Here is a 14,267-nt window from a genome sequence, read left to right on the forward strand (position 1 = left end):
GTGAAGCAGCCAACGCATGATCGAGCAGCTACAACGACTTTTACCTGCGCATGATTATAAAAGTTATGTATTAGTGGGATAGTTCCGTAAGAGTAACGATTTGATTCAGAAGTAATTGCTTCCGTGTGCGTAGCTGGCGTGTAGGATCAACATATTGTGATAGTTAACTTCGTCAATATGCGAATCAGACTGTAAAACGATATTTTTTAATATTGTTCGGGTAAAATCGTACTTTACCAAAATTAGCAAGTGTTGCCAGAAATCATCAAACCCTGTCTTAGCTGCCCACGATCTTACGACTCGCTCCTTTCGAGAAACCGCGAACAGAAATTACTAGCGATGAAATGAATCTGAAATTACTGTAAATAATTACTTTTCATCCTCAAATTGTCGAACGATGCTCGACGTATTATTCCTGTTCATTAATTAGAACTACATAATTAAAAAATTCACAAGAATATAGAATATAGTTACCTTCCTGTTAATTCTATTGTCTGAATTATGTTTACATTGACATGTACAAGCATTATATACATATAATGTACCATTCATTCTTTCTTCCCTCGACTTTTCTCTTTTTATCCTTCCTCCCTTCACACAGCAATGCTGTTGCAAACGTAAACGGTGCCATAAACTAAGAAAACGAAAGTAAAATAATATCAATCGGTTATGTCCAATTTTAGAGTAGTCATTTACATATAATGAATGCTTCTTTTAGAAGTAAGATAAATTTACGAGTCCAAAAGCAGGTGCTTTCGGACACGCGTTTAAATGGATTTCATTGTTTCCTAGATTCCAAGTTCTATTATTTATTACCGACGGTAGTTCCCATACATTAAGAAACACCCCAGTGTAAAGATCGGGAGACCGCAAAAGGGTATTCATTCGAACATCAGGGTAGTAGTAAGGAAAAGAGGATCGAAAAACACGGCTATAATATTACACTGTTACACCAACTTTACCGTTAAACCCCTCCCTTCTATCCTTCTTACCACATCACCCTCCCCACCTAAGTCACGATGTCCCTCGCGCGCGATCGCGTTTCCACTCCGATCGGCTTCTCTCCTTGCAACCTTTCTCACCTCTTCCTTTCCTTCTTTCGCCTTCCTTCTGACCCATTGCTCTATCCTTTTCTTTTTTTATCAACGTCTACGTCACCACACGCTCGGGCCCCTTTCACCTCGCCAAGCGTCGTGTCTTCTCTCGATTTCTCAAATAAATGAAAGACATAATGCATAATTTGGATGATCAGTAAGAAAATAAGCAACAGGATTTAAGAAAGTTTACATAGACTTACGTGATGCGATTGAACGTTGAAAAATAATACTTGAGAATCCTTCGACTTTTTCTTTATAAAAATTGTATGCTGCCTTAACAACCATTTAATATATGTATATAATTTCAATTCGCATATTGTTAGGTATTGGCATATCAAGTAATTAACTTGTTCTATTTCTTTACATTTGTTTAATGATTTATTCAAATTATTTTCGTAATGTAAAAACAAAATAAGAGTTTTCTGTTACATATAACGAAAATTAGTATATTAATAAAAACAGAATAAAAAATTAATAAGTATAGAAAGTGTGTGCTAAAAACATGATACTACCTGTCCGAACTGCCTTGAATCAAGTTTGATTTACGATAGTGGTGTCCAAAAACTTTTCCAGTTAACATCTTAACTAACTATACCAGAATTATCTCATGTCACTATCATGTCAATATTAATAAAAACTTTTATATTTTTCTCATAATCATTGTCATTATTTTTATAGAAATGTTTTACTATAGCATATAATATAAAAATTCGACATTATTACTCGCAGTATGTTTCATTATTTCAATGGTACATAAATATAACATTTCTTATAAAAAATATATTGTAGGTATACAAATGGAAATAGGTGATAATAAGAATGAAATAACATTACAAAAATGGTTTAAACTTTTCATTAGAAAATTTTGTAGGTTGCGCGTCACTAAATTCATTACGTTCCCTAGGTTTAGGAGGTTGTTCGATCCTTCGTACGGAACGAGTACAAATGGCGGCATCTAGTCAAGTTATTTCGTATTAAATGTTTTGTTGAAAAATACAACTACAGATGAGTGTAACCGTATTTCGGTTTTTGTATCACTGAATCCAAATGATGAGGTATGCACGAGGCAGCTCACAATGGTGCCGGTAACTGTGCTTCAATATCACCGTCAAATTTGTGATTTGTATGTCTTCTACTAATCTAGTATTGATAATACACCGTCTAATGGAAAAAGCATGTAAGTGATCGATTTGAGAAACTTTTTGTTGTAAAATCGTTATCGTTTTAATTCTTACAGTCCTTTCTATTACAATAAAATTATCATTTCAAAACATTACCATTACTGTGTTTATTATTATTCTATCTCTCATTCTTGTTGAATAATTACTATATTTCGAATATCTTACATCATGTAAACATTAGTTTTTAGTAAGATTTTAAAGATAATCTCTAGCAACAAAGATAAAATCATAGATTTTACATTTTATTATATTAATAGGTGATTAAACTTGCTAATACAAGTATAAAACTTAATAGGATGTAAGTATGGCAGAAGGTGGAATAAAACCAAAGCACAGAAACATTCAGGTATCTAAATTTCAATTGGAGGTAAATGAGTGTCTTGGTAATTGGCTAGTGTACTTACAGGTTAGTGTACTTTTTATGAGTTTCATGTTAAAGTACGCAAAAACAAATTACTTTCTTTAATACAGACGCTTAATGGCCTGTGCACAGCGGGTACAAAATTGGCTCAATCATTACAAACACTTTTATCAGCTCATGATACGTTAACACAATGCAGGTTAACAGGACAGTGTCTTGCCGGTTGGGAGGAGCTTACAAGAGCAACATGCATAGCCAGCAATACTGTGAAAAATCACATTATTTCTGCATTAAGGGATCATGAAACTCGAGAGAATGAAGGGCATAAGCATGTACATATTTATTTTGAGTTATCTTATCTCATAAAAAATTTGTATACGACAGATTTTTACATTAAGCAACATGATTTTCAGGACATACTTAGAGATAATTTATTGTCATTCATAAATCTACAGTATCAATTCTGCGTTGCTTGTTGCGAATGCTTAGGTGAGAATTAAATTAAATCTTATTTAATTTTTTATTTACTTCAATGTGATTTAGGAAATTATTTTTTAGGGGGAATGGCAGAATGCTCCTGTTCTCAGAGTGGTACAACTGAATGTGATATTGCCTCTCTTCAACAATGTTTTGAAAGACTGTACAGTTCACAACCACTAGTATCTTCGTCGTCAATGCAACAATCTGTACAAAATTTTCGTAGATCACCTTTACCATATCCCTTATTTCCTCTGCAGGTACAAACTTTGCAGCTCTTTTGTGACTTTCTTTTTTTCCTAATATTATATAGTGTTTGTATCGTAACATTTATACAATAGGTTCAGAGGAGATGGTCCGAAACCGCAGCCGTGGAAATGTCGGGTGGAGTATTAGGAAATACTATGAGAAGATGGTCTATGCCATGGGATTGTAAAAACATCACAGGCTGGCCGCGACAAGATATTATGTCGCAATTAAGAATACCTCATCAAAACAGAAGTAGATCTACCACACCAGATGCAATATGGAAAGCATCTACTATGGCTAGTCACGATGGCTTGCAGGAGGCAATTCAATTGTTATCTTGTAAACCAGGTATGTACAAGAGAAAGAAAACGTTGTCGGTTATAACGATTTATTACAATCTCGAATTATTTTAATATTTATATAGGAATTAGGCCACTAAATAAATTAACTGCTTATACAAATCAGCATATCCCAGGTGTTACATTAACAGCGTGCAATTTTGAGTCAAACTGCGATTCTATTATGTGGCCAGCATCTCGCAAAAGTGGTTTCCCAAGGTATTGGCCACGAGGTTCCCATTCAAGTGACCATTCTGATCAATCAGGACATCGCGAAAGTGATCAGAGTGCACATAGTGGAGAACACAGAGATTCGGGTAGAGATTTGATGTATATTAAAATTTATTCGTCATTATTAATTGCAATAAATTATTTATTGTACGCTGTGCAGAACAAAGTGGAACTAGTGGTAGTCACCGAGATAGCAAAGATAGCATTCATTCGCACAGTGATCATAGAGAAATCGAATTTGGTAAGTATACGCGTTAAGTGCAATGAATAAAGTCAATCACGTATAACGTTTGACTTTCCCATTAGGTACCGTAGATACACTACCATTACGTAAGAGCAGTTCTTCGACGGATTCTTGCATATCAGCCTATAGTCGGTCAGGTTCCGAGAGCGCGGGTGGTGGGGTAATGCATGATTACAGTTTAAAACAATTGTTGCTATTATTATTACTTGTGGTTCCTGTATATTAGCTTCGATCCATAAACGATTATCGAATATTTAATAACATTAGTAACATTAATAATTTCAGGAATGCGCGAGATCTCAATTATATTCTATGTGGAGTGGCAGTGATTTGCCTTTCATTAAATTGCCAGAAAGCAATGAAACGCAAGACGAACATCCGCCTGTATAAATACGTGGTATGTAAACATGTTTCGTGTTTTTCTTTCAAGTGCTGCAACTTTTGTTGTATTTATAACCGCAATGCAGTAACGCGCGTTAATAATGCGTATATGAATTAATGTATGTGATTGTTGAAAATACGCGTAAAACGCGGCATTCGATGTTCAATATAAACTAGAGTTGAATGGGTGTGTTTGTACAATATATTGCGCGATAAATCGGTACATAATCGTTCAAAGAATGAAATATATTCAAAATAGAATTGTTTATAAAAATTGATTGTAAGATTTTTGATTGTCTGCGCTAGTTTATTTATGGACGATCATTTGATATTGGCTCCGTTTTCTCTGTCTAGTCTATCAATAGTTTTCAAGGAAAAATTGCTCATTGGTATCTTTCCAATGTAATTTCATTTCCGAGTTCCACTCTTAGTTCAATATGTTAAAACTTTAATGGAATCTCCAATTTTTAGTATCAATATTATGCTAATATGTTGTTATTTATATTACATATAACCACATGAATTGGAAATTGAAAACTTGAACATTTTTTCCTACTCGATCCCTTAAACTGTCTTAATATCATACATTGGTATAACCAAATGCAGTATTAAACCATATAGTATAAATTATATTTTCTACAATTTAATTATTCGCGTGTGCATAATATCATCAATCGTACAGATCGTCTCTGCTCCTCTAACGTGCGTAACCTCTATCATCTTGTTAATATCATAGTTATAGTCATAAAACTTCTTATCGTCATAACATTGGTCAAAATTAGTCGTCTCTGCTCTTCTAACATACGTAACTTCTGTCATCTTGTTAATATCGTATAGTCATAGAACTTCTTATCGTTATAACATTGGTCAAAATTAGTCGTCTCTGCTCTTCTAACATACGTAACTTCTGTCATCTTGTTAATATCGTATAGTCATAGAACTTCTTATCGTCATAATATTGGTTAAAACATTTTGAAATATAGAAAAGTAAACATTAGAGGAACACAGACAATAGGTTTTATTTGAATAATTGACGCATCGGATACGCGTCAATTAATTATGAATGAGTCAATACATGTACAACTTGATTCATATGGCACAGAAAAAATAAAACATTTGACACCACAGAGTTACTTACATGCATATTTAACATTTAAGAATGAGGAATGAGACTACATGCTATGCCGTTGAAGTCACACCATAAGCCAATCAGTTCGAAACATCATTAAATTTGTTTGTTGTTTTCTTGCGTTTGCTTAATTAAATCCAAACGCGATACCATTAGATGTATCGACAATCGATAGCTTTCAGCCTTACAGAACATAATGATTTAAATTATATTTACTAACGAACGGATCCCTTTTAAAGGGAACGATGTCCATCACTTATCGCATATTTTGTAGAAAATCGTTCTAAAAGGACGAGATAGTCGTCAGTCGTAAAGTTAGTTTTCACATAATGTCGAAACGATGAGTATCACGAACAAGTACAAACGACGTCACTGTTTGTAATTCAATTCTTGAAAGTATCATCGTCACTGAGATTGCACTCACCCATGACATTTTTAATTTTTATACATTTTAATACATACAGTCCACTGAAAGAAACAGGCTGAAGAAAGTACCGATAATATTAATCGATCTCATCTTCCACCAAATCATCTTCGTCTTGGCCGTAATCATCGTACTGATCTTTTAAGTCGTCCTCTTCTTTGTCCAAAGGACAATGTATGCATCTGGATTCGTTTATTCCATAATTAATACAGGTGTCTCCTATACATTCGCAACAACCATCGTGAAACCATCTGTAACTTGTAGCACCCATGCTTTGGCAAGACGCCCGACATTTGTTCCAGGAGTTACATTGAGCCATAAATGCAACGGTGCAATTCACTGTCATTACGTTTGGTTTCAATGGATGTATCTGTTCGTCAGCGGTATCTGAAAGGACCACAAATTTCTTCGTTTGAACGGATTTCATGTAAACGTATCTTTACAACAACAACAAAGAAGGGAAGTATAAATACATACGCATATGGTATTTCATTTCTTTGTCGTGTTTTGGTGTAAATAAAGACATGTCGAAATCCACCGGAAATGTGAATGTGAGCCAACGTTCGTGTGGATCCGGTTCTGCAGTTAACGCTTGGAACAAGCCTGGCATCGGTTCGCTAAAGTCCTCCACGTGAGACTTCTTGCTTAATGGATTGTCCGTTATGTTTGGTTTTGGACATAGATCTACAGACAACGAGATATACGATTAAGAAACGCAGCAGATATACTTGTGATTCGTAACGTTCGTTCGCGAACATAGAGAACCGTAGGAAATAGAAGCGATGGCTTACCTACGCATGAACAGCACTCGTCGTAAAGGTAACTAAGACAAGAGAAACACTCCTTGCAGCAGGTACATGTAACGAGATCGCATTTGCAGCTCTGCGTAAGCATACACTTACTGACAACACTGGCGCAAATCGCTTCGTTGCATCCTTCGCAGTGTTTGATGATTGCCGACAGAAATGAAATTTCAATGATAGCGACGACTAGCGTTCTGCTCCAACTCATCATCGTGTTCTAAAAAAAAACAGTACATCGGCGGACATTAATATCACACTGGCTCAACTGGTTTCAACGGTAGGCGAAACTTTTCCTTTGCGCTCGGCGGATCTTTGCGTCGATCGAACGAAATAAAACACGTTCCGAGGTCAAACTTCTAATGTACATAGCGATAGGAACAGCGGTATCAAGTTTACATGTACTGTAAGAAGGTTATCGAGATCAATTAAAAAAGCGATAAATTGGCGCCACTTCCTTCTAATGATGTAACATCGCGAAGGAGCAAGAACACACGCATCTACTATCAAGTCTACGGTGGACCGTGAATCGCATATGTTGATTACGACCATGAAGCTCGATTAAGGTTATTAAGAATATTCATGAACGTGAGTCAGGATGTCATTAAGAGGGGGTCGTGTGCCGAAACAACGAACTTTTAATCTTCAGTGTTTCTGAAACACCTATCCTTCCTTCCAATAAACGACTAAAATCATCCATGGGAATCCACTGATCGATGCTACCCTATATTCAAGTTTATTTGTATATTTAAAACTGATTTTCTCTCATTCATGAAGATTTATCAATCGATAACTTTCATTCTTAAATATGCAAATAATGATATTAACCAAGCGCGTATGGTAATTAATTACACGTTAACGAAAAGTACGGTATACGAAATACGTAGCAAGACCAAAAAGCTAGCGTATCGAGTACGTGATTCTGCGAGATAGAAGGAGCGAAGGAATGATTGCAAAGACGCAATGCCCGATAATTCGATGCAAAATGATTGCACGCGTAATAATTATAGCTTTCAAAGACCCCAATTAAGTAGCTATTTATATTCTGCATAATCACGTCCTACGATGTTTCAAGTGAATTATTATCGGAAAGGAATTTCATTCCAACGACCTATTACATGCATGGATCCGAGAAAAATTGCGTTTAATTCGAGAATTACCTGGCTACTGTCGCTGTTTACGAGTTTCCAGTTTCAACACTTCGCTAATATCATTATTTACGTGCAAGAAATTCTTCGCAAGCTACGAATTTCCTTGACGTGTCGACAAACGTATTCGAAAGACACGTTCGATATTACACGATAGATTTCCTCACGAATTCCTCAATTTCACTGTATATCCGCACGCGATCCTTCGACGGTGATCGTCTTGGTGAAACGAACTTTAACCGAGTAACAGGATGGATATTAAAGCATTCTTTTTCATATAGGACCCCCCACTTTAATGTTCGAAAGGTAGCAGTTGTAAATGAATATCGAAAGGAGCGGTTTTATGACGACTCCTTTCGGTTATTTGATCGTTGCTTGACGATTCGAGTAACGTCGCACTACTTTTGACAAATGCCACTTCGTTAAAACCTAAGCTTTCTTCCGAGTCGGAACACCGAATGGAATGGCTCGCTGATTCTACAGGCTCATAACAAATATATATAGATAGATCTTTCGAGAAATTCCTTTCCTCAGCGTGTCCATTACGAGTTGCCTTTGCGTAAATATTCACTTTGGATGTTGATTGCTTTGCACAACTGTACACATATACGATACTTAATGCGCAAATACCTGGCGTTCTTGGAATTCGGTAAAGTACATCGTAATGGAATATCGAACTAACGGAAAAGCGCGACTAATTTCGACTTACGAAGCATTTTATTGCCACGGTGAACAATACGATTAAGAAGTTTGATTAAATCGTTTTAACGAAAGATCGAGTGTCCGCGGCACTCGTCAACAGAGCAACGTGAAATACGTTACAGTAGCCTTCGGAAATATTCCGCGTACATTATATTGGAAGAAAAAAATCCTCGTCCTGCTCGTTGCTTCTGCTCGATTGTAAATACACCGATAAACCGTGGAGAAACGGCTGCAAATTTTATTCGTCGAAGTGGCTAATTGAAATGCCGTGGATGTCCTATGCAACGAAGGAATCACGATGGAGGCACCGCGCGCATCGCGACTAGAGACTGAACAATTTTAGAAAAATTCCAACTGTATTGAAATGTAAACGTTCGTCATTCAGGGACAGACGTGCTTACAGCCTCGCCTTGTTCTGGCCCGAGGCAATGGAATAACTTCAATAACAAACAGCAATCGCCTTCGTGGAAGGTATCGTAGCGTTCGCATCGCCATTCAAATTTCTATTTCTTCGTACCGTTCTTTATTTCGGTAGCAGTTGTATCGAAATGATCGCGAATGGCGTAGCACGAGCTTCTTCTTTCTCTTTCCTTTCTGCTTTCTTCTCGCTTCTTTCTTTTCGCTCTGCTTGCACCGTTCCTCTCTTTCTTTCGCAGTTCTTTGACTTGTCTGGCGTTGTCGCTGCCGCGAAAACGCATATCCAATAAGAGGCGACGAATAGCATACGGATGCATCAACAATCGATTCAAACCGCGCGAGTATTTCTAGAAAGAAGCGTAATTTTCTGTGTTTTCTAAATACCGTACGTTAATAGTAGTTTCGTTGAAAAATTCACGAACATCTTCGTCTTTATCGGTACAGTTGCTTCGCGTTTAAACGGTTTTCACGTGTTTCGTCTTTTAGCAGGAATTTCTCGGCTGATTTTTTTTTTTCTTTTTTAAGAATCTTGAAGAACGCGCAACGTATGCAAGATCTCATCGGACCAAAGGCTGCTCTGTTCGTATCGATGCTTTTAACCTGTCGTTTCTTCCTCGTTCTAAGAAGCAATAGAAAAGGGGGACTCGATCGATCGTGAAATGGCCGACTATAAATGCGTGCACGCGGCCAAGATAAACGTTTCGCAAGAATCCGATATCGCGTGGCAACGAAATATGTATATAGAATCGAGCATACTCGGTGAAGCAAGCGTCTCGCTAATTTTATAGAATAGCGAAACCGCGACAAGATCGACTCGATATCACCGCAACACGTCGGATGATCGAAGCTATTTGAATCATAGTAACTGCGCGAGTAGATCCATGGCGCCAAGCCTCACGGCTACGACAAACAACACGAGCGTCGATACTTTTTTCTTTCCTATTTTTCATCGCTGCAAGATCCACAGAAACAGAGATTCGCCAGTATGCTTTTACCTGACAATGCTGAAACGTATTCCAACGAGCAAGCGGTGGGTAGAGCGGTAACCTATGCACGGGTAACTATTTTAAGCACGCGCAACCGGTTCGCGTTGCGACTGGTACGAAACATGTTCTCTCCGTCAAACGTATCCTTCTTAACGTAAGAACAGCGTATTTTCTTCAGCAACTAGCAACTTGCAATGTCTTGGCTTTTCGCGTCGGATCCTCGGTGTTTCCAGAGAACAACACGATCTATCGATCTTATCCGTTCGCACGGCCCACTCTTGCTCGCACTAGCTGACACTTTCTCTGAGCACGATGTTTGTCCGTGGTTGGTCGCGTATTCGCGCGGACCGACCGGTTCGTAATATTCCGATCTCGGAATCGATGCGTCGCAAGAGCTCGAGGCAGCGCGGTACACACTACTGGCGAACCAGACGATTCCACCGAACCGAAGGAAGGTGGAGAAGAAAAAGTATCCTGAAAATGAAGACGAGCGGATCTATGACGGGTGCGACGAATCGAAGAGCGACTCTCATTGGACTGAATTAAGGAAGGACGTGGACCGAGAGAAACAGAGAAGCGGAAAGGGAAAGAGGTGTAGGAGGAGGAGGAGGAAAAGGAGGTGTTGGCGATGGTAGCCAAGCGAGTTGGTAGTGGTGGTGGTGCTGCAGCCGCTGCCGTTGTTACCGTAAGTCGTTGCCGAACACATTGGTGGTGGTGGTTACTGATAGCGATGGTGGTGGAAAAGGAGAAGAGAGCAGCGAGTCCGCTCCCGCAGTCTGCTAGACTCCAAACTACCAACCGACCGAGACTGGTTTCAATTTTTTCCCGACTTTTTGTTTTACCTGTTCCACTGCGTCTCTACCTTTCCCTCCGTCTCTTTTCTTCCTCTTTCGCTTCTTGTCCGTCGCTCTCTTATCCTCCTCCCCTCTCTGCTCCCTTCCTACCTTTCTTCTTACTCTTCTTCCTCCTGATCTCCTACATGTTACTTTTCTCTCTTCGCTCTTTTCTCCCTTCCCCCTACGCTTTTCTCCCCCTTTCTACCCCCCCCCCCTCTTCGCTATGTGATCATCCCTTAACGCGAATGTCATACTCGAGTAGAAAGGTGGAGAGCACATTCGTTATTTGTCACTAGTCGATAGTTATCGTTAGACCCAGGTACCACAGATATCGCAGGTATCTGGAGGAAAAAGCATCTGAGAGTGGAGAACACGAAGGAAATGCTACTCGTAGCTCTCGTTCCTTTGAATCACCTTAACGGAAGCGATTTCTCATAGGAAGCGGAAGCCTCTCGATCGCTTATCCTTTATTTCAGATCCGTCGGAGATACGCTAAATGTCCGTTTACAACACAAGGTGTTCGGTATTTGCTAGTTTATCGTGTCTCGACGTGATTAAAAATTTTCGAACCGGTGTTTGGCCACGCGGTCGACGCTAAAGACTCGAAACGTTCGTTTACGTTCTCTCCGTTCACGCTATCCATCGATTCTTAGTTCGCTACTGATGCTATTTCGTTTCCGAAAAAAACAGCTTGAGAATTTTTTCGGTGAAAAATGATACGCCGCGACGGCTAAAGTAGCTCGGTTCACGAGGCTACGGTGAATTAGAGGGAGCGCGAATGAACGAGCCGAAGCGAGGTTTCGAGTTGGCAATTGGTTTGCGTTTCGATCGAAAGGAGAATGATCGTTCGTTGGCCGATTCGTGGAAGGACTCGCGTCGTTAGCCGCGGTCGTCTTTGGGAACGCTGGTTGCCGCGAGAGATATGAGTCCGTCGTGCAACCTCTCATTTCCCTCCTACTGCAATCAACGGCATTTAAGCCTGCGTTTCGACCGTTTAAGCATTTAGCTGCTTCCGTCATATCTCAACATATAGCGAGAATTTTTTCGCACTCCGAAGACAACGGCTCCTTGCAACCTGCTTCTCTAGCAAAGGAGCACCGCTCGTGAAATTGTGTTTCGTCGCGTTCGGCCAACTCGCTAAAACGAACTGTACGCACTTTCGGAGGAGTATCGAGATCCGAAACGATAAAGAGACGTCTGTCGGAGAAAAAGTAAAATATTTGTCGTGACTCTGAAGTTGTGTACTTTAGCAAGGGAGAGACATCAACGCCCACGTAGAGCAGACACGTTCGAAGGAACAAAAGCCAACGTTGAAATTCCGTATTGGCAGGAAATAATTAGTTGCACCTAATGAATGAACGCTGTCAAGCCGAGGCAAAGAAGAACCGTAAAAAGTCGAGCTGAATAAGAAATCGAGGATTAGTTCACGGAGTGTTCGCGTAACTGCACGATCTTGCGGATCGTTTCTGGGGGGAGGGGAAGGGGGCGGAGAAGAGACAGAATTGAATAGATAAAGAGGGCGAAGGAGAAAGAGAGACGAATAAGGAAAAGGCGGATACGTCAGGTATACCAAGGTCGTTAACTGGAAGAAAAATTAGCCGTTTGTCGAAGTTCCGTCGAAAGATGGGTCAATCAGATACGAAAACACTTGTCCGGCTAGGCATTGTTCCAAAGTAACAGGTCTCTGGACGATCGTAGACACAGGTATACTTTTGTCCTAATGACCGTTCGAGGAATTCAAAAGTTCACGGTTCCTCGAGTGTTCGACGGGGTGGTCACAATCGTTCACGAGCTCTCCTGCTGCCATTTTCCTCTTGAAAGCCCAGCGCGAGATCACGATTACATGCTACGGTATTTCTGTGGCGCTAGCTCTCTTCGACATACCTTTAACTTTATCTTCTGCCTTCTCTCGGTCTCAAGTATATCTTGCTCAACGTTGTCGAATAAATTATAATTTCTGAATCTTGGTACTAGGAGCTTGCTCTAAAGCCACTTTTAAGTTTGTCCAATCTATTTTACCTGCGTAACAGATACCCAAATGCTATTCCTAACGTTTTTCATCTCGATCGTATACATGCATATATCAAATTTCATGCACTCTTCCTTCTTATACCTCAGTTTTGTCTTTATTCTAAAATAATATTTATATATCTCATGGACGGAGATTTACCTTATAAGTGAGTAAGCATCTGCTCTTTCGGTTGATATAATTACTGTTCTCGTTGTAGCAAGAAAAAAATTACCTGCAATTTTCTATTCTTTATATTGTTTGTTATAGAATTTTGTTAAACAAAGCGGACTTCGATCGATACCGGGGCGTGGTCATAATCTGTACAAGCATATGCCATTGACTTAGCACAGGGTGGTTTTAATTCAAACCGGTACTATACTGAATCGATAACGTCGCATGTGTCACGAGAATGGTAAGAGGGTCAAGTGACCCCCAAAACGTGAGCATACATTCTGTACGTCGCTGTGCATATATGTACATATGTACATATTCTATTGCAATGTATGCATTTGATCCTTTCACCGCCTGTTTAGACTGTTCCCACTTGCCAAGGTAAAACTGCTGTAACATCTACTTGATGATAAATTTGTCATTGATAGTGTATATAATGTTTGAACATGTTAAATTTATTTACTACCTGACGTAAAAAAGCTAATATAGATCTGGCTTGTGAAAATTGAAGCCAATTTAGTATACGGTCATTGTGTTGCATATTTAAACTAACTTTTTCTATTTTTGTTCTATGTATCTATGTATTTTCATTTGTTTCTAATCTCTGTACTTTGATTTTTATTGTCCATACAATTACGTTTGTTATCTAACGAAAAATTGTCGATATACAATATATGCGTGATGAAATTAGGTTGGCGTTTGTATATATAATGAATTTGCTAAGAATTAACATCAGTTGAAAATCAACAGTAAGTTAAAGAAAAAAAAAACTATTTATTGGTAATTTTGATGTACGTATGTGTATATATTTGTGGGAACACGTGATAATGTAATAAAGTAAATTTTTTTAAATACAACTTCTATCGGTAAAGGCAAGAAAGAAACCCTTGTAACGAAATGGATTCGTGTTGCCATCTATCGCACGAACTGTAGACTTCTACAATGTAATATAATTGTAAACGTATGAGACATCGACGGAAAAAAGATAATCTTGAATAAATCAGTACCTTTCGGTACTGACCGGTACTACATTCGATTGCGTTCGTCTGTCTTTCCTCATCTATGTACTGTATATAATGTATGT

At 38.8% G+C, this 14,267-nt stretch overlaps 2 protein-coding genes across 4 annotated transcripts; one reads left to right on the top strand and one right to left on the bottom strand.

Moving 5' to 3' along the window:
• The first annotated feature begins 2,032 nt into the window (after positions 1 to 2,032).
• LOC126870333 (uncharacterized) lies at positions 2,033 to 6,558 on the top strand. Of its 3 annotated transcripts, XM_050627939.1 has the most exons (11): positions 2,033 to 2,274; positions 2,574 to 2,684; positions 2,750 to 2,971; positions 3,053 to 3,128; positions 3,198 to 3,376; positions 3,458 to 3,713; positions 3,790 to 4,020; positions 4,095 to 4,175; positions 4,241 to 4,338; positions 4,464 to 4,575; positions 6,415 to 6,558. In XM_050627939.1, the coding sequence occupies exons 2-10, from the start codon at positions 2,583 to 2,585 to the stop codon at positions 4,566 to 4,568; spliced, it is 1,350 nt and encodes a 449-aa protein (XP_050483896.1). In that variant the 5' UTR covers positions 2,033 to 2,274; positions 2,574 to 2,582; the 3' UTR covers positions 4,569 to 4,575; positions 6,415 to 6,558. The 3 variants fall into 3 exon arrangements, with proteins under 3 accessions (XP_050483896.1, XP_050483887.1, XP_050483876.1); XM_050627930.1 differs by lacking the exon at positions 6,415 to 6,558 and having other exon boundaries at positions 2,034 to 2,274; positions 2,536 to 2,684; positions 4,464 to 5,206; XM_050627919.1 differs by lacking the exon at positions 6,415 to 6,558 and having other exon boundaries at positions 2,034 to 2,274; positions 4,464 to 5,206.
• On the bottom strand, positions 5,554 to 7,126 carry LOC126870361 (twisted gastrulation protein homolog 1-B-like). Its single transcript, XM_050628003.1, has 3 exons — positions 6,904 to 7,126; positions 6,590 to 6,796; positions 5,554 to 6,499 (listed from the first exon to the last, which is right to left on the bottom strand). Exons 1-3 carry the CDS (start codon positions 7,124 to 7,126, stop codon positions 6,192 to 6,194), a joined length of 738 nt encoding a protein of 245 aa, XP_050483960.1. The 3' UTR covers positions 5,554 to 6,191.
• Positions 7,127 to 14,267: the final 7,141 nt, after the last annotated feature.

This window comes from Bombus huntii, chromosome 1 (genome assembly GCF_024542735.1).
Source record: "Bombus huntii isolate Logan2020A chromosome 1, iyBomHunt1.1, whole genome shotgun sequence".
In the NCBI taxonomy this organism is placed as follows: Eukaryota; Metazoa; Arthropoda; class Insecta; order Hymenoptera; family Apidae; genus Bombus; species Bombus huntii.